This window comes from Mobula birostris, chromosome 3, assembly GCF_030028105.1.
Source record: "Mobula birostris isolate sMobBir1 chromosome 3, sMobBir1.hap1, whole genome shotgun sequence".
Lineage (NCBI taxonomy): Eukaryota > Metazoa > Chordata > Chondrichthyes > Myliobatiformes > Myliobatidae > Mobula > Mobula birostris.
The window spans coordinates 168023030-168044701 of NC_092372.1; the positions used below are offsets into that span (position 1 = coordinate 168023030).

A 21672-nucleotide genomic window follows, 5' to 3' on the forward strand; every position below is an offset into this window, starting at 1 on the left:
CTATGGACTTTAGGTAGAGGAAGTCAAGGAAACACACCCTGGTCCTCTGAGGGATAAAGCAGTGGAAAGGGAGAGGGATTTCAAGGTCCTGGGTGTCAACATCTTGAAAGATCCACCCAAGCTCCAACCTATTGATGCCATTATGAATGATCAGTGGCTATATTCCATTAGGAATTGGAAGAGATTTGGTATGTCAGCAAAGACGCTCACAAATTTCTAAAGACGTACCATGGAGAGCATTCTAAGTGGTAGTACCACCCTCTGATATGGAGGTACCACTGCACAGGATTAGCCTGCATGTAGTGGCATCCTCACCATTCTTCAAGGCAAGTGGTCCCGGGTTTGAATCTGGTCAGCTCCTTGCATGCTTTCCACATGTGCTGATTTGAGCACTAAGCTAGCAACTCTGCCTCAGAAAACAGACAAAAATGCTAAAGAAATGGCAAGGTTGCTGCCCAATGTGCCACAAGGCACGAAAAGGAACAGCAACTGCACAGGACCAGAAAAGGCTGCAGAAGGTTGCAAATTCTGCCAACTTTATCATGGGAACTAGCCAGGTTTACCATTCACCTTAACAGAAACATGCCTCTCCAGGATACTTGATCTCACACTCAAAGTTCTTCCACTTACCATTCATTCACTTTGAAATAATTGACATCTGCTGGATTGGGTCCAACTCCCTCAAAATTAGCCCTGCTTCAGTTTAGAAACCTCTCCTGCGTACCTACATAGTAATGTTCATTACCAGCTTAAAACCAATACAAATATGATCACTGGTGCCATTCAGGTACTTGTCCTGCTTTGTTCCCCAACAAGATCCAGTTATTGCACCCTTCCAAGTAAGGCCTTCTGTACGTTGACTCAAGAAGCTTTCCTGGTCACAATTCACAAAGTCAACATCATTCAGGTTCCTAACACATAGTGGGAAATATGGGAAAATAGTGGGAAAAATAAAGTCTACCACTTATACAACCCCATTATTCTTACAACTGAGAAAATTCTCTACACACATGCTGCTCGACTTCCCACTGACGATTGTGGGGTCTATAATACAGCTCCACTAGAATGATTCTTTTTGTTTTTACATTCTACCCATATGGTCTCAATGGACAATCCCCCAAGAATGCCCTCCCTTATCAAAAATGCTACATTTTTTCCTCACTTACTTATACATCTGTCACATGTGCAGCACTGGTATCCTGAATATTGAGCTGACAGTACTGCCCTTTACTTAGCCATGTTACTATTATGACTATAACATCCTAGTCCTCAGTCAATCCACACTTGAGTTCATCTGCCTTGCGTGTTAAACCTCAGGCATTGAAATAAATACCACTTAATTGAGTATTCCTTTCCCTGCCTTAACTGTGTCCTGGCTATCCTGATCACTAGACTTGCACTCACTGGATACTGCTTTATTCCTGCTCAAAGCCCCAATGCACTCACCATTCTAGTTTAAACCTTCCCATGCAGCACAAGAAAATTTCCCTGCGGGATTATTGGTCCTCCTTACCTTGATGTTCCCTCCCAATAATGTCTACCAAGGCTGTAGCTGCTCAACATGCATTAACTCAGCCTCTATGGAGCAGGGATAGGATACCAGTTCTGCCCACTAAAAAAATAATCACATATGAGTAAGGAACTAAAACAAGAATTAGCATGAACCAGCAGATGCATTATTGGAGAGAAGCAGTGAAGGAACAAGGAAAGCGAGGAAAAAGAATCCAAATAAAATTTCAGTCATTTCAAGCAGTATAGGAGGCTATTTCATATTAATACCACAAAATTCAATCTGTGCAGAAATTAAAACAATTATGCAAGGCTATCAACATTTGACGTTCAAGCCAAGGGGACAGACAACAGAACGAAAATAAAATGGAAATTTGGCTGAAAATAACCCTCTTTCCTCTTAAAATTGATTTCATGCAGTTTCACAAGAACAGCCTTTATAGATTTGTTAATTACCTTTTCTACAGTGTCTGGCGGTGATGTTGAAGTTTGTTGTACATCACATTCCCTCTGCACAAATACAGTTCCTGGATTAATCATTTCAGAACAGGGAAAGTTTGCATATCCCCCTGTGGTAGGCTAATAATGCGAGAAGGGGCAAGAGAGGTGGAGAAGAATAGGAGTTACAGAAATTTTAGTCCTTTACACTTAAGCTTAAGAAAATCTATGTAGGAACCTCAATTCTATTATCTAAATATATTCTAGTTAATTTCAGCTCATACTCAAATGCTACTTCAAAGAAGATGTCATATTTTCTAAGCACAAAACAAAAATAAAGGCAATGAAATAATTGAAGCCAGTAATTTCGCTTGAGTGCAATGCTCCTTTATTGCTGAAAAGAGAAAAAAACAAAAGAACTGTTACTTTCGCAAGTTAAAGTACTGTGGATTACACCTAGGATGCTTCCAAAATGAAAAACTGCTCCCGAGCAAATATCGGGCCAATAAAATTTTGAATGCAATTTTTCATTCACACTAACTGGAATATATGGGCCTCAGAACTCATGGATCCCTAAAATATCTCTGACAAATATTTAGCCCTTGCAATGAAAACAAAAGTAATGTTTCCTTGCATTAGCAACAGCCCAATTTTAATTTAATCAGAATTAATCTATATGTATTGATTTATTATACGATGTTATAAAGTACCATCTTGTCCTCTATTTCGCTTCATTAATACACATTAAGTGCATGCTTACTGTATGACAGCTACATCCAGTTAATATTTTTGAATTTCCTTCACGTCTGTCAAATGTAAATGTAAACCAATACATTATGTACTCTATTACTGCAGATGCAATTTGTTGCATCCTACAGGCACAGATTTTAAATTAAATTTTACTTATTCTTTTTCATAATCAAGATACCTCAATGAATGAATTAAAATGAATGCACTCAAATTTACTGTTAGTACTAACATTACTGGACGCTATAAAGTAAGGAACCTTTATATTAAGAAACATACATGAAATGATCACCGTCTTTAATCAACTTGCATTTGTGATAGCCCACCCTATTTGACAATTACTTCCAATGTTATGTTCGATATACAGGAAAGAACACGTTAGTTAAAAGTACAACTTAATAGATTTGTCTATTAATTTCACCTGAGGCATCATCCATCTCCATTGACCACCTGGTGACCACTGCGTCGCTGCCTGTAATGATAGCAAAAAAAGTAAAACTTCAAAGTATAATATGAAGCCAATTTGATATCTGTTTTGCAGGCATAACATTAGCATTTTTAATAAACATTAAAGAACTAAAGCTTGATAATTGTTATTCTGAAGGTTTGCTTTTGCACTCCAAAAGTCCACTTTCAGGAATCATCTTCCTCCTTTAAATAATCCAAGCAAATCCAACACAAGTTAGCAATCCATTAAATTCTCTACCAAATCCAAAAATAATCTTTAAAGTTTCTTATTACTGCCAACTCCATGTCCTGTTTATTTCACGTCAAAAGAAATACATTCTTATACAAAATATTACCTGATAATTATACATGGGATGTGAATAACCCACTTGAATTTGTGGTACTGTCTGAGAACTGGGATACGAATAGGTCTGCAGAACAAAATCATGCAAAACTTATTTTCCTTCGGGTACAACTACAGAGCAATTTGAAAATGTAGTTAGTGATCACAATACTGTAACCAAAGGTTAACTAAAATATTTGAAAAATGAATTAGAGGACCATGTACAGTCAGTTTTGGACAGTAGAGTCTAAGTGAATGACTTTACTGTTCACCATGTTCATGCACCCATCTACAATAACCCCACCATAGGAAAAGAAAAAGAAAGTCATCCACCTCATCTATTCCCTCAATTTTGTACACCTCCATCATGCAACCCATCCGGCTCTTCCACTCTAGGGAAAAATCAATCCCACCTTATCCAGTATCTCCTTACAACTGAAATGCTCTAATCCAGGCAATACCAGTGAATCCCGATCTAGCACAATCACATCCTTCGTAGATGCGATAACCTCAAATACACGATGCTCCAGGTGTGGCCTAGTAAATTGTAATACGACTTCCCATCTCTTTTATGCAACAGCCAATGAAGGCTGAAACCTAATATACCTTTACCTTTTCATTCTACTACCATTTTTTGTATCAGTGGATTTGTACCCAAAGGTTGCTGGATTCAATACTCAATGGAGCCCTATCATTTAATTGTGCATATCCTACCTTTTTCTGTCCTCCCAAAATTCAGGACCTTGCACTTTGAGATGGAATTCCATTTGTCATTGTTCCATCTAACCGTCCACCTGATCAATATTAAGCTGCAGCCCTAAAGTTCTTTGCAATCTCCACCAAGCTTTGTAACACCTACAAATTTATCATACAGTTACTTATCATATCTTACAGGAACAAAAACTTCATTATTCACTACCAGTCTTCCACTAAGGAAAATCTCTCTTCAACCACCTTTGGCCTTCTATTACTAAATTATTTTCAGAATCAATTTGTCAGCCTCTCTCATAACATCATTAATAGCCTTACTAACCTCCATGATATCTACTGCAATCATATCTACCCCTACCTCACTCAAAATATGGTTTGTCTCCTTAATAATTCAATCCAATTTCAGAATAGGATTTCCCAAGAACAAAGCCTTGCAGACAATATCTCACCAACCCTCGCCATTTCATAGATGCTGTCCCTGAGAATTCTTTTCCCCAATAGCTGGGAAATAAGACAAAGGACGCTGAATAAACAAGACTCACATTTTCCTCCGATAGTTCTCAGGCTATGCACAGTAGACTCTGGCTCTACACCTCATAGTCATACTTTATTGATCCCGGGGAAAATTGGTTTTCGTTACAGTTGCACCATAAATAATTAAATAGTAATAAAACCATAAATAGTTAAATAGTAATATGTAAATAATGCCAGGATTTCTCCTTGATGTATTTCTATAGGGACTGACTTCTGTTAATTGCCAAATCATCCAGCATACTGTATATCATGATGAAGTCTGTAATAATGCTAATCAGATTTGCAAAGTGCCCATAAACAAATGATGAAAACAATGAATTACACCTTGTTATTTTTCGCCAGTATCCTGTTTCTTCTGCACCTCAATTTTATGACCAACTTCAGTGTACTCTAGTATAATCAGCTGGAAAAGTAGAGAATAGTACATCTATGCAAATACTGAGTAAGATGAGTTGAATTCATAAGTTGCTAAGGGATAACATTTGATCACTTATAATGCTCCTAAACTGCAAATGCAATTAAATCAAACATTGTTGGGATATTTACAAAACAGAGTCCATCCTTAATTTTCTGAATCCTCACCTGTTACTAGGACAGACAGATCTAATACAAAGACACCAAACTTCTAATGCAGCAAGATGTTTAAAATGTTCAAAGTGCATACACATGTACACACAGGAAGTCTCTTTAACTTGCCTGTACATACTGAAGAGCTGACCCAGGAAATGTAGGAGAATGAAAATAGGTGTCTGTGTTTTGGCACACACAGGAAGGTGGTGATGTAATAATGGGAGCTGATCTTGCCTGGACCAAATGAATTGGATCTGATAAAAGGAAAAATAAATTTGATTATTCAAAAAGAAAAATAAAAACCTCAAAATGGAAAGTTCAATGCAGGAAATAAACTCTTACATTATGACATTTAGGTTGTGGAAGTTCACAGTGTAGAATTCAAACTTCAAAATAAAATTATCAAAACATATTATACATGCATTACCACCTTGAGATACTTTGCATTCTTGCATTTTCTTAAGATACATTTTCTTGAATTTACAGGAACAAAATACAATTTTATGGAAAACTATGCAGACAAATCACTATACAAGAATTTGAGTAACAGTATAAATAGTTCCCAAAAAGAAATCTGTGGAGGGTGGAGAGGGGTGTTAAATAAACAGTACAAAAGAAACATTTCTGTTTTGCCCACACCCCAAATACTTTTAACACATTTAGATAATGCTATATTACTCTATATACGCATACATATATTATATACACTGCCTAGCAATGTCCTCTCCTCACTCTCCATGTCCTCCTCCAAAGAGCTTTCCATGTTATTACCAGTTGAGATTTTCATCAAACTAATATGAGATGCATGTTTATAAGTTTGTACCTCCATTCAAACTGAAGGCCGGAAGGTGGCAAGTGGAATCACAAGAGGCTGCTCCTGCTGTCACCCCCCCCCCCCTCTCCTAGATGCCTCTGCTCTTCCTGTGCTTCCCCCTCCACAAATTTATTATCTCTCTACCCATCACACATAAGGTAATTCTTGCTCCACAAAGCAGCATCTGGAATTGCTTACTTCTCCAAATATAGCTAATGGCCTCTTAAAGGAATTGGTCTGGATACTTAAGGCTTTTCCTCCACTATAAACCAGCAGCTGTGGTACTTCCTTTACCATTAAGAGAAAATAAATCTTGGAAGAATACAACTGCGATTATAAATTCGGTGCAGTGGGAAATAGGGTTTTGCATTACAGGTGTCCCCCACTCGAAACCTCACTGTTACGAAGGACCTACATTAGTTACCTGCTTTCGCTAACAGGTGTTTTCACTGTTATGAAAAAAGGCAGCATGCGAATAAAAAGCAGCGCACGATAAAAAGCAGCCGCTCTGCCCCGGATTTGGAATGGCATTCTCGCCGGCATTGCTTAAACACGTGCCTGTGAACAGCCGTTAGCAAGATGAGTTCGAGGGTATCGGAAAAGCCTGAAAGAGCTCGTAAGAGTGCTACACTTAGCGTAAAACCAGACATAATTAAGCGTTTCGGTCGTGGTGAACGAAATAAGGACAAAGTGAGTTTGGCTTGTGAAAGTTGACGAAGATCATGTTGAAGAGGTTTTGGCATTCCCTGACCAAGAACTGATTGATGAAGAGCTGATGCAATTGAAAGAAAAAAGGATAACAATCAAAACCGAACGCAGTAGCGAACGGACCGAAAGTGAAGTCATCTAGGAAATGAACGTGAGGCAACTGCATGAGATTTTCGCTGCAATCAGAGGCAATTGCCGATTGCGTCGCCTCTGATCTGGGCCGATATTTACGTGCCGGGCGGCACCTAATTAATTAGCTTGTTTGTTTTGGCTTTTTTCTTAAAGATGTGTTGGGTGCGTCCCAGGCACCGCTGTACCCCTGCATACTTCGCGGATCGGTATTGGGTCACTGCCCAGAGGTTGGGAGCCACTGCACCACCCCAACCTCCGACGACTCAGCCTAACACACCATCAGTGTGCTCGGCGCTGTCCCAATTCCGGTAAGTGATACTACACTGTACATACATTATTTCTATTTCTACTTCATATCGGCTGTGTATTTTTATGTTATTTGGTATGATTTGGCAGCTTCATAGCTTAAAGGTTACTGGAGAGCGCTTGCGCGGTGTTTTTGCCGAGAGTGCTGCCTGAGATTTTCACTATGGAGAACGGTGTGGCAATTATTGTGGAAAAGTATTTCTACTTTATATAGGTTGTGTATTCATCATATCATTCCTGCTTTTACTATATGTTACTGTTATTTTAGGTTTTATGTGTTATTTGGCATGATTTGGTAGGTTATTTTTGGGTCTGCGAACGCTCACAAAATTTTCCCATATAAATAAATGGTAATTGCTTCTTCGCTTTACAACATTCTGGCTTATGAACAGTTTCATAGGAACACTCTACCTTTGGATGGCGGGGGAAACCTGTATACAGAATCATGATACCAAGTATTTTCTAGAACCAACTCTTCCATCATAGAGGAATCACTTTTATATCAAACTAAACACCATGGATTCCATTAGTACCCTCAATCCTGGAATCACCTTGAGAATGAAGGTAGAGATGTACAGAGGAAAGAACATTGAAAATATTTTTGTACTTGATAAAGGCAAAATTACTGCTGTGCATACCCCACGTCAAGTATCTGAGATACAACAGAATTGTGATATCCATAATTAAATCAACATCTATTATAATTGAAGCAACTGACCCTAATAAGAGTTGCACTGTATCTATACAGAATAATCAATGGAATGCATATAACCTTCAGGTTTAAGGCAGAATTCCACTTACACGAGTCTTGGTGCTTCCTGATTGCCGGTCCAATCTTCAACTTCTTCCCCTTGAAGTTAATCTGAGACTACAAACAAAGAACACATTTTTTCATACCCTGAATTATTGCATAATAGAAATTACAAAAGATACTCCATTTTCCAGTATATCTAGCAATGCAACTGAAGTAATTTGCCTGAACTACTAGATAGAAGTTCTAACACCCTTCATTTTTAATATTACAAATTCCTTGGTAAAGAGAAAAAAATCATGTCGTTTCACTAGGAATAGTGAAGTGGTTTACAAAGCAAGTTAGGGATAGCTTAATCATTTCAAGTTCAACTCGAAAGTTCAGTAAGTTACTTGGATGTAGACATTGAAGATTAATTGGCTAAATTTGCTGATGTCATAAAGATAGAAAGGTTGCAAAAAGACAGACTATAACAGGTATAGTCAAGTAGATAAAGACATGGCAAGTGGAGGATGCCTCATCAGAAAGTACAGATTAGGTAAGATTAAGTGTTACACCTCCTGCAATTGCAGGGAGAAGTGCCACAGTCAGGGAGAAATGAGCAGACAAGGGAGCCACAGATTAAGTGGCTTCCACAGAAGGCAAGAAATGGTATGGAGAAGTTGTGGCTGACAGCGGCATCTCGTTGCAGCTGGCAGACATGGTAAAAGATGATAGGCTAAATCACAGATGTTGTTCTTTTACAGTCCACAAGGAATAGGGAATGACTTGATTCCACTAGTTTTGTGGATTCCAAGGTAGCCAACAAGTAAAATGGGGGAAATGCAGATTGTGCAGGTGGTTACTCAGGGGCAGAGAGCTAGGTAAGCTTGAGGGAGTTTTCTCCTCTCACTGCTTAGGGCCTTTGTTTTCCCCAGTGATGACTTCAAGATTCTCAATACCATCCTAAATTCTCCCCCAATTTTAGCAATCAAGCTGAGAACAGCTTTTCAACTACTGGCGATACCCTTGACAATGATTCCATTGTACATGGTAAAGGCTTGGAAAATAAATGATATTGGAAGAAACATTCTGTGGATCAAAAGCAGACTGATACAAGGGTCAGATCTTAGGAGGAAGTAGAAGTAAGCTGTAGAGCTGGGGAAGAAACGAGGCTAGAAAGAAATATCAGTTGCTGTCTAGGATTTTAAAAAGCCCATGTTCAATGCAAAGGTCACCATCCAATGGGGTATAAAGTGTTACAGAACTGACATCAGGCTTCGCAAGGAAGGAGTCAGTTCACTAAACGACAACAGCACTGCTTTCATCAACATGTTTCAACCCCTAACAGTGTTGGAGCTAGTGAGCAAGTTCTGCCAGTTCAGCAGGATGATTACCCGAGAGTGACTAAAAGGCACAGAACAATTGATCTTACATAAATTGAGCAAGGAATCCATAACATTTTTAATTGGATTAGAAGTTCTGGATATACAGGAAAAGAGTTCATAGTCCAGAAATGAGATGCAATGCTTTGACAACTTCATCAGTGAAAGAGCTCAAGATCATGATGGGTGACAAAAAAAAAAACAATGGAGATGTAGTGGGAAATAAGGTGTAGACTGCCCTTGGGAATCAGTGACTGGGCAGAATATTAGAAGTTATAGCAAGTGGATCCTTGACTTCCTCACCACTATCAGTGCAGATCAGACATAACATCTCCTCCACAATCGACAAAGGTGCAGCTGAAGGATGCATGCTTAGCCCAATGCTCTATTCTCTCTACACGTGACTGTACGGCTAGGTACAATTCAAGTGCTATCTACAAATTCACCGATGGCACTAATGTTGGCAGTATCTCAGCTGGTGGTGAGGTGGTATACAAGAGTGAAATAAATCAGCTAATTGATGGCTTCACAGCAACTACCTTTCACTCAAATGTCAGTAACAGCAAGGAACTTATTATGGACTTCAGAAAGGGGAAAATTTGGAGAACACAGCAGTTTTCATAGATGGGTCCAAAAATGGAAAGCATGAGCAGTTTCAATTCAATTCCAGTGTGTCAACATCTCTGAAGATCTACCCTGGGCTCAACATATTTACAAAGAAGGCATGCCAGCGGCTATATTTCATTAGGAGTTTAAGGAGATTTGGCATGTCAAATACTCTAGCAAAATTCTATATACATGTACTGGGGAGAGCACTCTGACTGGTTGCATCACCATCTGGTACAGACATGCCAATGCACAGCATTAGAAAAAAAGCTCCAGAGTGTTGTAAACTCAGCCACTTCCATCATTAAGGGCTCTCACCATCCAGAATATGCCTTCTTTGCAACACTACTATCCTCGAGGTGGCAGAGGAGCCCGAAGATACACACACTCACTCACTCTTTAGGAATAGCCACTTGCCCTCTGCCATCACATTTCTGAATGGTCCATTAACCCATGAAGACTGCTTCACATTTTTGTACTTCTATATATTCTTATTGCTATTTATAGCAATGCTTATGCATTGCACTGTACTGCTGCCATAAATCAAATTTCATGACATACAGATTGCCAATGATAACAATGTTGACTTAACTGACGTGGGAATGGGCTGAAAGAAGTGTAATTAGAGTAAACAGCATCTGAAGAGCAAGTGGGTGTAGGGAAAATAGAAGATCATTCAGGATAGAACTTGCTTGTATTTGGAAAAGCATAAACATTACAGATAGGCAATAACCGTCAGGGACTTCATGTCTTAAGAACTTGAAGTGTGCAATGAAGATAAAGAAGATTGATGAACATAGGGCAATGACTTTGGTAACACTTTCAACAAGTTCCTTAACAGAAGGCCAACCCAAAAAAGAGGGCCAAAGATCCATCATAATTTGGAAGACCGGATTTAAAAATTGCCAAGGAAGAGAGGGGGTCAATGCTGGGACCTCTGGATAGCAAGGAAGGCTGTCAAAAGATACAGCAGAATATTGAAATACAAGTGGAAAAATAGTAGATATAGTTCAACAAGGTATTGCACTGTAGGAGGTCAAATGCAAAAGTATACAGTAAATGGCAGAATCCTTAGTAGTGATGTACAGTGAGATCTTGGAGTACAAGTCCATAGCGCTCTTAAAGAGGCAACACAAGTAGACAGGGTGGAAAGATTAAGGGTAGCATGCCTTCATTGGTCAGGAGACCAGATACAAAAGTTGGGTATACTATGTACAATTACAGTGTCTATTAGAAGTATTCACACCTCCCCCTTAGAAGTTTTCATGTTTTATTGTTTTAATTTAATTTGGCTTTTTTGACACTGATCAACAGAAAAGACTCCTTCGTGTCACAGTGAAAACAAATTTTTACAAAGTGAAATAAACTAATTACAAATATAAAACACAAAATAATTGAATGCAGAAGTATTCACCTACTTCAAGTATGTATTTAGTAGATGCATCTTTGGCAGCAATTACAGCCTAGGATAGGTCTCCATCAGCTTTGCACATCTAGACCCTGCAATTTCTCTCCCCATTCTTCTTAAAAAGACTGCTCAAGCTCTGTCAAGTTGCACAGGGATTGTGAGTGAACAGCCCTTTTCAAGTCCAGCCACAAATTAGCAATTGGATTGAGGTCTTGACCCTGATTTGGCCACTCTAGGACATTAACTTTGTTGATTTCAAGCTATTTCTGTGAAGCTTTGGCGTTACGCTTAGGATCATTGTCTTGCTGGAAAACAAATCTTCTCCCAAGTCGCAGTTCTCTTGCAGATTGCATCAGGTTTTCCTCCAAAATTTCCCTGTAATTTTGCTGCATTCATTTTACCCTCTACCTTCACAAGCCTTCCAGGGCCTGCTGCAGTGAAGCATCCCTACAGCATGATGCAGTCACCACTATGCTTCAAGTTAGGGATGGCGTACTTTTGATGATGGTTCAGTGTTTGGCTTATGTCAAATATGTATAGCTTTTTGGCCATCAGACTAAATGCTCAATTTTGGTTTCATCAGACTACAGGACCTTCTTCCAGCTGACTTCAGAGTCTCCCACATGCCGTCTGGCAATCTCTATCTGAGATTTCGTGAGTTTTTCCAACAGCGACTTTCCCTTTGCCACTCTCCTATAAAGCTGCAATTGGTGATGCACCAATGCAACAGTTGTATGCGCAGAATCTCCGCCACTGAAACTTGTAACTCTCCAGAAATATCATCAGTCTCTTGGTGGCCTCCCTCATTAGTCCCCTTCTTGCATAGTCACTTTGCTTTGAGGATGGCCTGCTCTAGGTAGATTTACAACTGTGCCATATTCTTTCCATTTCTTGATGACTGACTTAACTGTACTCCAAGGAACATTTAGAAACTTGGAAATTTTCTTGTATCCATCTGACTTGTGCTTTTCAATTATCTTTTTGTGGAGTTATTTGGAGTGCTCGCTTGCCTTTATGGTGTAGTTTTTGCCAGGATACTGACCCGCCAGCAGTTGGGTGTTCCAGATTCAGGTGTACTTTTACTACAATCAATTGAAACAACTTGACTGCACATAGGTGATCTCTATTTAACTAATTATATGACTTCTAAAAGCAATTGGCAGCACAAGTGATGATTTGGTGTGTCATATTAAGAGGGGGAAGAATACTCAAACAATCAATTATTTTGTGTTTTTATTTACAATTAATTTAGATCACTTTGTAGAGATCTGTTTTTATTTTGATACAAAAGTCTTTTTATGTTGATCAGTGTCAAAAAAAAAAGTGGAATTAAATCCACTGTGATTCATTTTTATAGGCACTGTATGTTCACCATATTATGAGGAGGATGAAGTAACTTTGTCTGGATTGGAGACTATTATCTATAATGAGAGGTTGGACAAACCTGGATTGTTTCTCTGGAGCACTGGATGCTGAGGCGTGACCAAATAGAAATATACGAAGTTTATGAGGGACATAGGGTAAGCACAGTTACTTTCCCCTCTAGGGCAGAAATGTCAAATAGTGTGCATGTGCATATTTAAAATTTACCCTGCACATCTACTTTAAACTCCCACACACCTTGGAACATAATACCACAGTGGGTTGTGGAATCAGATACGACATGAAAAAAAACATTTGTACAGGCATGCTTGGAAATCACATACAAAAAAAGCTGGCAGGCAGCATAGTAAGCAAATGAGAAAGATGGAATGTCAGTGTTCACTGAACAGTAATGGAACAAAAAAACTTTTCACAGTACACCATACCTGCTGCACTGCATAAACTATTGATCTCCTTAACGTACTTAAATTACAAGCAGGTCAAAAATGATTCAACTAATCTATTTCAGAACTGTAAATGCCGAATATTATATTCAAGTGTATTGGTTACTTGTTAGTTCACAATATGAGGACTCGGAAAGAAAACAAAACTAAGGCAAAAATGGCTTGACAGGCCTAAAGCTTCCTATTTCTATTTTCTTTTTATTCTAGTCACTAACAGGTACATGGGTGCGAATGTACCACGAAGAAAAAAAATAAGCAACAGGTTAATGATAATTTGGTAAGTACTTTTAGAAAATGATAGCCAAGTAAATGATAGTTTCAAACCGAATTTTAAATAGTTTGTGCAGGCTTAGGAGACAAGAACAGGGCAGGGACCAGATGGATAATTTAAGACAACACTGGTATTGTGTGTCGCCCCCGATTTTGAAAGGATAAAATTGTGCAACTCTACCTACATAGTTAGGAGGGGACCAATTCAAAATTTTGTTGTAAGCTTGGCTCCTTTAAAGATACAGATATCTATTTTGAACAAAATCTATTTCCTCTGCAATGAATCTAGTATATCTTTTAAGCTTCAATTACAAAAATTCCAGACTTTTTGCAAGTGATTAATTAAATATACTGATTAATTTTCAAATGCAGTCTCAATTAAAATTAATGTTTAATTACTTTCATTCAAACAATTTTAACTTAAAGACTCAACATACTGTAGTTGAACTTTATCATCTTAAATCATCTTTGTGGAAAACTTCACTTACTTCTGAAATAATCTTCTGTACATCCACATCATTGTGAAATGAAACAAAACCATATCTGAATACAAAGAAAGATAGTTTAAATTCATGATTTAATTAGTATCACATAAAAGGTACAATCAACAAACTCAAGACAAGGTGATTTACTTCCAAAAACCACATGTAATCACTGTTGTAAAGGAGGAAACATGGCACTTAAGTTGCATGGACTGATATTGAAGCAGAAATATTGTATAGGGAACAAGAAGCAATCCATGGCACTCCGTTACACCACCTCAGTTTTTACTTAGAGTCATGGAGTCAGAAGTACAGCACAGGAACAGGTCCCTTGGCCCATCTAGTTCATGCCAAAGCCATTAAACTGCCTACTCTCATCTACCTGGACCAGGACCACAGCCCTCCATAACCCTACTATCCAAACTTCTCTTCAAGGTTGAAATCTAGCTCACATGCACCACTTGCACTGGCAGCTAATTCCACACTCTCACGACCTTCTGAGTGAAGTTTCCCCCCACCCCCACACATTCCCTTTAAACCTCACCTTTCACCCTTCAGCCATGGCCTCTACCTGTACTCCCAACTCAACCTCAGTGGAAAAAGCCTGCTTGTATTTATAGCCTATCTATACCCCTCATAATTTTATATACCTATCAAATCTGCTCTCAATTTTCTATGTTCTACAGAACACAGTCCTAACCTAATCAATCTTTCCTTATAATTTGGGTTCTCCAGACATAGCAATATCCTTCACATAATATCCCATCTTCTGCACTTTATATTGATTTATAAAGGCTAATGTGCCAAAAGCTTTTTTCACGGCCCTATCTACTTGTGACACCACTTTCAACGAATTATGTACCTGTATTCCCAGATCACTTTATGTTACCACACTCAGTGTACTATTGTTCTCTGTGCAAGTCCTTCCCTGGTTGGTCCTAGCAAAGTGCAAAACTTCACTTGTCTGCATTAAATTCCACCTGCCATTTTTCAGCCCATTTTCCCAGCTGATGTAGATCCCTCTGCAAGCCATGACAGCCTTCCTCACTGTCCATTACACCCCCAATACTAGTGTCATCTGCAAACTTGCTGATTCAGTTAACTACATTATCACCCAGATAATTGATAATAGATGAAAAACAACAACGGATCCAGCGCTGATTCCTGCAGCACACCACTAGTCACAGGTCTCTAATGAGAGAGGCAGCACTCTACTATCACTCTCTGGCTAGTTCTACAAAGCTAATACCTAATCCATTTTACTACCTCATCTTGAATGCTGACCTTCTGATCCTTCTTCACCAACATCCCATGCGAGACCTTGCCAAAGGCCTTACTAAAGTCCATGTACACAACATCCACTGCTTTGCCTTCATTAACTTTCCTGGTAACTTCTTCTCCGTGGATTGTCACCTTGTCGTGGTGGAGAAGCTTGTGTGGTCCCGTGATCCCGAGAGCAATGCCGTCTGGAGCTATGCTCCTGGTAGGGACACCCATGGAGGTAAGGTCAAGGGTGAGGTCCCTGACAAAGAACAATCCATCCAAGACCTCAACGGTGGAACAGGCGGACAAAGTTACTTCAAACTCAACGACTATGAAGACAGATGAAGGCTGCAACAAATCCATCAGCTCCAATTGTCGTGGTTTCCATGCCATTGGAATCAGTTGGTTGACTTGTGAAGTATCGTGTGCTTCTTGGTGTGCAACATCAAGTACACGTAAAACAAATACACGCACAGGCGTCTTCACTCTGTGGGCCACTTCTTCAGAATGAAGATCATCATCCTCGACCTCGAGGGATAGCCAAGACGACGAACTTCCTCGAAAGACCTAAGATTGGCTAGACATGACCTACCATGCACGATGCTGTGCCAAATATCCTTAATCAGTCCATGTTTATCCAACTACTTATATACCCAGTTCTTTAGAATTCCTTCCAACACTGATGTCAGACTCGCCCATAATTTCCTGGTCTCTGTTTACAACCTTTTTTTAAAAAAAAGTGGAATATCATTGGCTATCCCTCCAATCCTCTGATACTTCTCCTGTTGCTCAGAATTTTTAAAATATCTCTGCTAGGGCTCTAGCAATTTCTGCATGTCTCCTATAGAGTCCGAGGAACACCATGACAGGCCCTGGGGATTTATCCAGCCAGATTTGCCTCAGGATAGCAAAGACCTCCTCCTTAATCTATACAGGGTCCATGAAGTTGATGCTGCTTTGCCTCACTTCTATAGACTCTGTAACTGCCTAAGTATATATAGATGCAAAGAATGAATTTAATATCTCCTACATCTGTTTTGGATCCACACTTGGATTGCCATTCTTGTGTTCCAGAGGGCGAATTTTGTCCTTTGCAATCCTTTTGCTCTTAACATATCTGTATAATCTCCTACAACTTATCTGCTAAAGCAACTTCATGCCTTCTTTTAGCCTTCCTGATTTCTTTCTTGTCTTATCTTGCATTTCTTGCACTCCATAAGCACCTCATTTGTTCCCACTTGCCTATACTTGCTATACATCATTTTTTTTTTTCTCTTAAGTACACACTCAATACCTCTTGAAAACCAAGGTACCCTACACTTGTTACCTTTACTTTTTCTGACGGGTTATATTATTCTATATTTGATTTTTATTTAATAAAGCAGAGATGATAACCAAAGTTTAACAGTTTATCTTAAAAATCATCTGCCAGGTGCAGCGATATTGAGAGGTTTGGATCCAAGTTTCTCAAGTGGACTATCCAAGGTAAACTTGCCTAACGGAAAGGATCATTTTGATTTTTACAGTCTAACTTCACAGAAGGAAATCAAAACCAATTATTAAGTGATCAGCAGCACTGAGGCTCCACAGGGGACTGTCTTGTCTCCCTTTCTCTTCACCATTTACACCGCGGACTTCAACTACTGCACAGAGTCTTGTCATCTTCAGAAGTTTTCTGATGACTCTGCCATAGTTGGATACAACAGCAAGGGAGCTGAGGCTGAGCACAGGGCTATGGTAGGAAACTTTGTCACATGGTGTGAGCAGAATTACCTGCAGCTTTATGTGAAAAAGACTAAGGAGCTGGTGGTAGACCTGAGGAGAGCTAAGGTACTGGTGACCCCTGTTTCCATCCAGGGGGTCAGTGTGGACATGGTGGAGGATTACAAATACCTGGGGATACGAATTGACAATAAACTGGACTGGTCAAAGAACACTGAGGCTGTCTACAAGAAGGGTCAGAGCCGTCTCTATTTCCTGAGGAGAATGAGGTCCTTTAACATCTGTCGGATGATGCTGAGGATGTTCTATGAGTCTGTGGTGGCCAGTGCGATCATGTTTGCTGTTGTGTGCTGGGGCAGCAGGCTGAGGGTAGCAGACTCCAACAGAATCAACAAGCTCATTCGTAAGGCCAGTGATGTTGTGGGGATGGAACTGGACACTCTCACGGTGCTGTCTGAAAAGAGGATGCTGTCCAAGTTGCATGCCATCTTGGACAATGTCTCCCATCCACTACATAATGTACTGGGTGGGCACAGGAGTACATTCAGCCAGAGACTCATTCCACCGAGAGGCAACACAGAGCGTCATAGGAAGTCATTCCTGCCTGTGGCCATCAAACTTTACAACTCCTCCCTTGGAGGGTCAGACACCCTGAGCCAATAGGCTGGTCCTGGACTTATTTCCTGGCATAATTTACATATTACTATTTAATTATTTATGGTTTTATTACTATTTAATTATTTAAGGTACAACTGTAACAAAAACCAATTTCCCTCAGGATCAATAAAGTATGACTATGACTAAACAAATACATTCAGATGCAACTTTGTTGCTTCTTAATTCTTTTAAATCAGCCACAGAGCTTGGATTTCAGGATTATTATCCTGATGACTGGCTGAATGCAAAAGAAATATCGGCATTCCAATGTCCACAACACACTCCCCCAGCTCCCTACAAATTCACTGCCACCTACTCATAATATCAATTTTTTCAGAGCAGAAAAGGCATTTAAATAAAACATTGGTTACCTTCTTTGAACCTAGAATTCCATTTATTCATTTGAACTGATGAAATAATTGCATAAAATTAGATGTGTGCTATGCTGTCCACAAAAATGATTTATAACCATATAACAATTATAGCACGGAAACAGGCCATCTCGGCCCTTCTAGTCCATGCCGAACTCTTACTCTCACCTAGTCCCACCGACCTACACTCAGCCCATAACCCTCCATTCCTTTCCTGTCCATGTAGCTCTCCAATCTAACTTTAAATTACAACATCGAACCTGCCTCAACCAGTTCTGCTGGAAGCTCATTCCACACAGCTACCACTCTCTGAGTAAAGTTCCCCCTCATGTTACCCCTAAACTTTTGCCCCCTAACTCTCAACTCATGTCCTCTTGTTTGAATTTCCCCCACTCTCAATGAAAAAAGCCTATCCACGTCAACTCTATCCCCCTCATAATTTTAAATACCTCTATCAAGTCCCCCCTCAACCTTCTACGCTCCAAAGACTTTTAAACTTGTAAAGCAGAAGACAATACTTAGCAGCCAAAATGTAATGAAGATTGGCATGATTTCCAGTGTAAAATACAGAGCAAGCAATGTACTCCAGAATACAAGAGTCACAGAAAGTTTAATTTGACATACCAGTTAGGAAGAAATTACTTGTGGGGAAGCAATACAATTTGTAGATTGCACAGTCCTATCTCATTCTATATATTAGAATTCACACAAAATTCATTTACCCCACTGCAATTTCCCTACACAAACATTTCTCCTGACACTGGAGTTCTAACATCACTACACTATTAAATGCTTTTTTCTTTATATATACAAAATTCAAATACATTACATCCACTTATTTCCCCTTTATCGACTCAGTATAGCTCAAATTTGTCAAACACTAATTTTTTAACCAGTCAATTCCACTTGTGTATTTTGATTTTCCAAGTGTTTTGCCACTATATAGAGGGTTATGAATAGATCTGCTTTTAATAAATTATGCCAAATGCTGGAATTTAGTCAATCAACACTTCTTCCCAATCTTTCATAGTCACCAAGACCATAGTGTAATAATTAACTTCAAATAAGGAACTTCTTACCCTCTTGAAACACCACCTCCATCACTGATTATTTTAACTTGCTTCACAGCACCATACTTTGTAAAGAAGTTTCGCATTTCATCCTCACCCATCTATCATGAAAAATAAAAATCAGTAGCATTTGTTTAATAGAGATTTAAATGTTTACGCATTACTAAAATTAGGTAATCTTTACATATCTTTTGGGTCTGCACAGCTCCAGAAAACTACTGAAACCTCAAGACTGATCGATTCTACGTAAAGACAATTGAACAAATGTACAACTCACAAATGACTCAAAGGTATTCTTCAGATGGGCCTAGTGACAAAATAATGAAGTATCATGCTGAAGGCTGGTTAGTAAAGAACAAGCCTAGGCGACCACAACAGTAGTCAATGAGGATCGAGTGAGAATTATGAACATCAACCCTGAATGACTGCACAGAAGCCAACAAATATCTGTAACAATGGAACTGAGAACACAGAACATTTAAAAAAATTGGAAACACTCAAAGGTGCAACATTAAGCCCAAAATTAAGTCAGGATTAGAAAATTGTGAAGTTTTACTTCACCACGGAACAGAAGACAGACTTTCTGCAGTGTTGCTTGCAAAAATCAAAATATTACTCAATGGAGGCTGTTGTATATGTTCCCCATCTCATTACTTCTGGCTTGAGAACAGTTTTCTACAGCTAATAGATTTGCTTGACACAACAGCACAAAAAACAACCATCCTCCTGATTTTTCCTAGCTTTAAGTTATCACACTAGACAAGGGCATTATTTTCTCCTCCTATCTCCATGTACAATTCACGAAGTGTAATTTCCTTTTCACTTTTGGCTAAGTGTAAAGGAGTTCTGAGGGGCACACAGAATGGTGGGTGCTTGGAATACACTGCCAGAGGTGGTAGTGGAGATATGATAGATGTACTTAAGGAGGCTTTTAGGTAGACCCATGAATATTCAGCGAATGGAAGGATATGGGCATTATATAGGCAATAGGTTTTAGTGTAGTGAACGGTTTAATTACTAATTTAATTACTTCAGCACAACATCATGTGCCAAGGGGCCCATTCCTGTGTTGTACTAACGTTTAAAAAAGCACTCAAGCACATACATAAATATAAAAAGATGTGAGGGATATAGGCCAAATGCTAGCAAAATGAACTGGCTTAGATGGAAATCTTAGTCAACGTGAACCAATTAGGCCAAAGAGTCCATTTCCATGCTGTATGACTATGACCACAGCTTTCAGAAGTCCGTTTGAGACTTAATTATCTGTAGCATTTAAAAACTCAATCAACTGCAAAATTATTCAATGTGCAACATTATATGATGCCCAATTTTTTTTTTTTTTAATTTTTTATTTTTTAAGGACCCACCACTAGGTCTGAAATGAGTAGACTGTCTTTGAGGACAGGCTGTATAGTTAAGATTTGAAACCAGCAGTTTAGAAAGTGAAACAACTTGAAATCAAAAACAAGATTCTGGGGGGTCTTGAGAGGTGCTTATGAAGAATGTTCCCTCTTATTGGATAAGCTGGAAAAAGATCACTAATTTAAGATCGGTGAAATCTTCTCCAAGATTTGATTGAAGCAGAATATAAAAATATTTTAAGATAGAAGCAGATAGCCAAGCAAAGGGGTGAATAGTTACCAATGGTAGACAAGAATTTGGAGTTCAGATTACAATCACATCAAATGCAGAGCAGTTATAGGCTAAGCAGCTTGATTTTCTCTCAATTCCTACAAATTTTCACCAGAATATCTTATAGTATTTTTCTTTGTAAAGGATATAATAATGGTGTTAGGGAAACAAAGCCCATGGTCTATGTTCATACTCCAGGTTTCCTTTAAGATTTCTTTTTCTAGCCTTGCTGCACCCCAGCCATGTGACTATTTTTCTTGAAGAAACCATACATTTCGGTGCCTACCAGGAGATCTGTCCTCACACTTTAGACATCATAATCCTGGTTAACCTCAAAGCCTGCAATCTTCAGGAACTTTCACAATTCCTCCAGGTGCTCTTTACTTCATTTAATTATCAACCTTAATACTGGGTGGTTGTTACTATAGATAGGTCTCCAGGCAAAGGAGAGTTTCGTGGCCACGGATGGGTAGACAGAAGCTTCCATCACACCAAATAGGAAGGTTACATGAGACCACATGGCAGAAATAGCAACTGCTAGTGGCCCATATTCACCATTCTGGCCTGCAGTCCTGAGCAACAGATCTCAGTGCGAGTGATTGCAATGCTCATTCCAACCTGCTCTATGACAACCATCTCAGGTAGTCATCCATTTCCTCAGAGGCCCACTCCACACAGAGCTATACAGCTGAGATTGTTTTAAAGCATTTAAAGCAGTGAACAGATTAAACTGGGAATTCACACCAGGTTTACAGCACTGCAACCTTTGCACCCAAGAGCTTTCTTATTTCCATATTCGTACCTTCGTGTAATTCAGAAGTTGCCAATTTTAACTTTTCTTTTGGCATATTACTAATCTACAGAATGTGTCTTTTCTTCAGATTTTGTCCTATCCTTTACTTCCTTAGCTAGATGCAGATTCACTCTCTCAATGAAACTTGCCTTTGTTGAAAAGCTTCTCAGAGACTCCCTCCTCCTTACCTCTGCT

General features: G+C 39.1%; 1 protein-coding gene across 1 annotated transcript in view; it reads right to left on the bottom strand.

Moving 5' to 3' along the window:
• Positions 1–1537: 1537 nt before the first annotated feature.
• Positions 1538–21672, bottom strand: part of dazl (deleted in azoospermia-like) — a 50434-nt gene continuing 30299 nt past the window's right edge. Inside the window, exons 4-11 of the mRNA XM_072254418.1 lie at positions 19059–19150; positions 13973–14027; positions 8061–8127; positions 5426–5553; positions 3498–3572; positions 3116–3166; positions 1966–2088; positions 1538–1612 (exon numbers count right to left, since the gene is read on the bottom strand). Of these exons, the coding sequence (XP_072110519.1) occupies positions 1538–1612; positions 1966–2088; positions 3116–3166; positions 3498–3572; positions 5426–5553; positions 8061–8127; positions 13973–14027; positions 19059–19150 (666 nt within the window). The remainder of the gene's footprint in view (positions 1613–1965; positions 2089–3115; positions 3167–3497; positions 3573–5425; positions 5554–8060; positions 8128–13972; positions 14028–19058; positions 19151–21672) is intronic.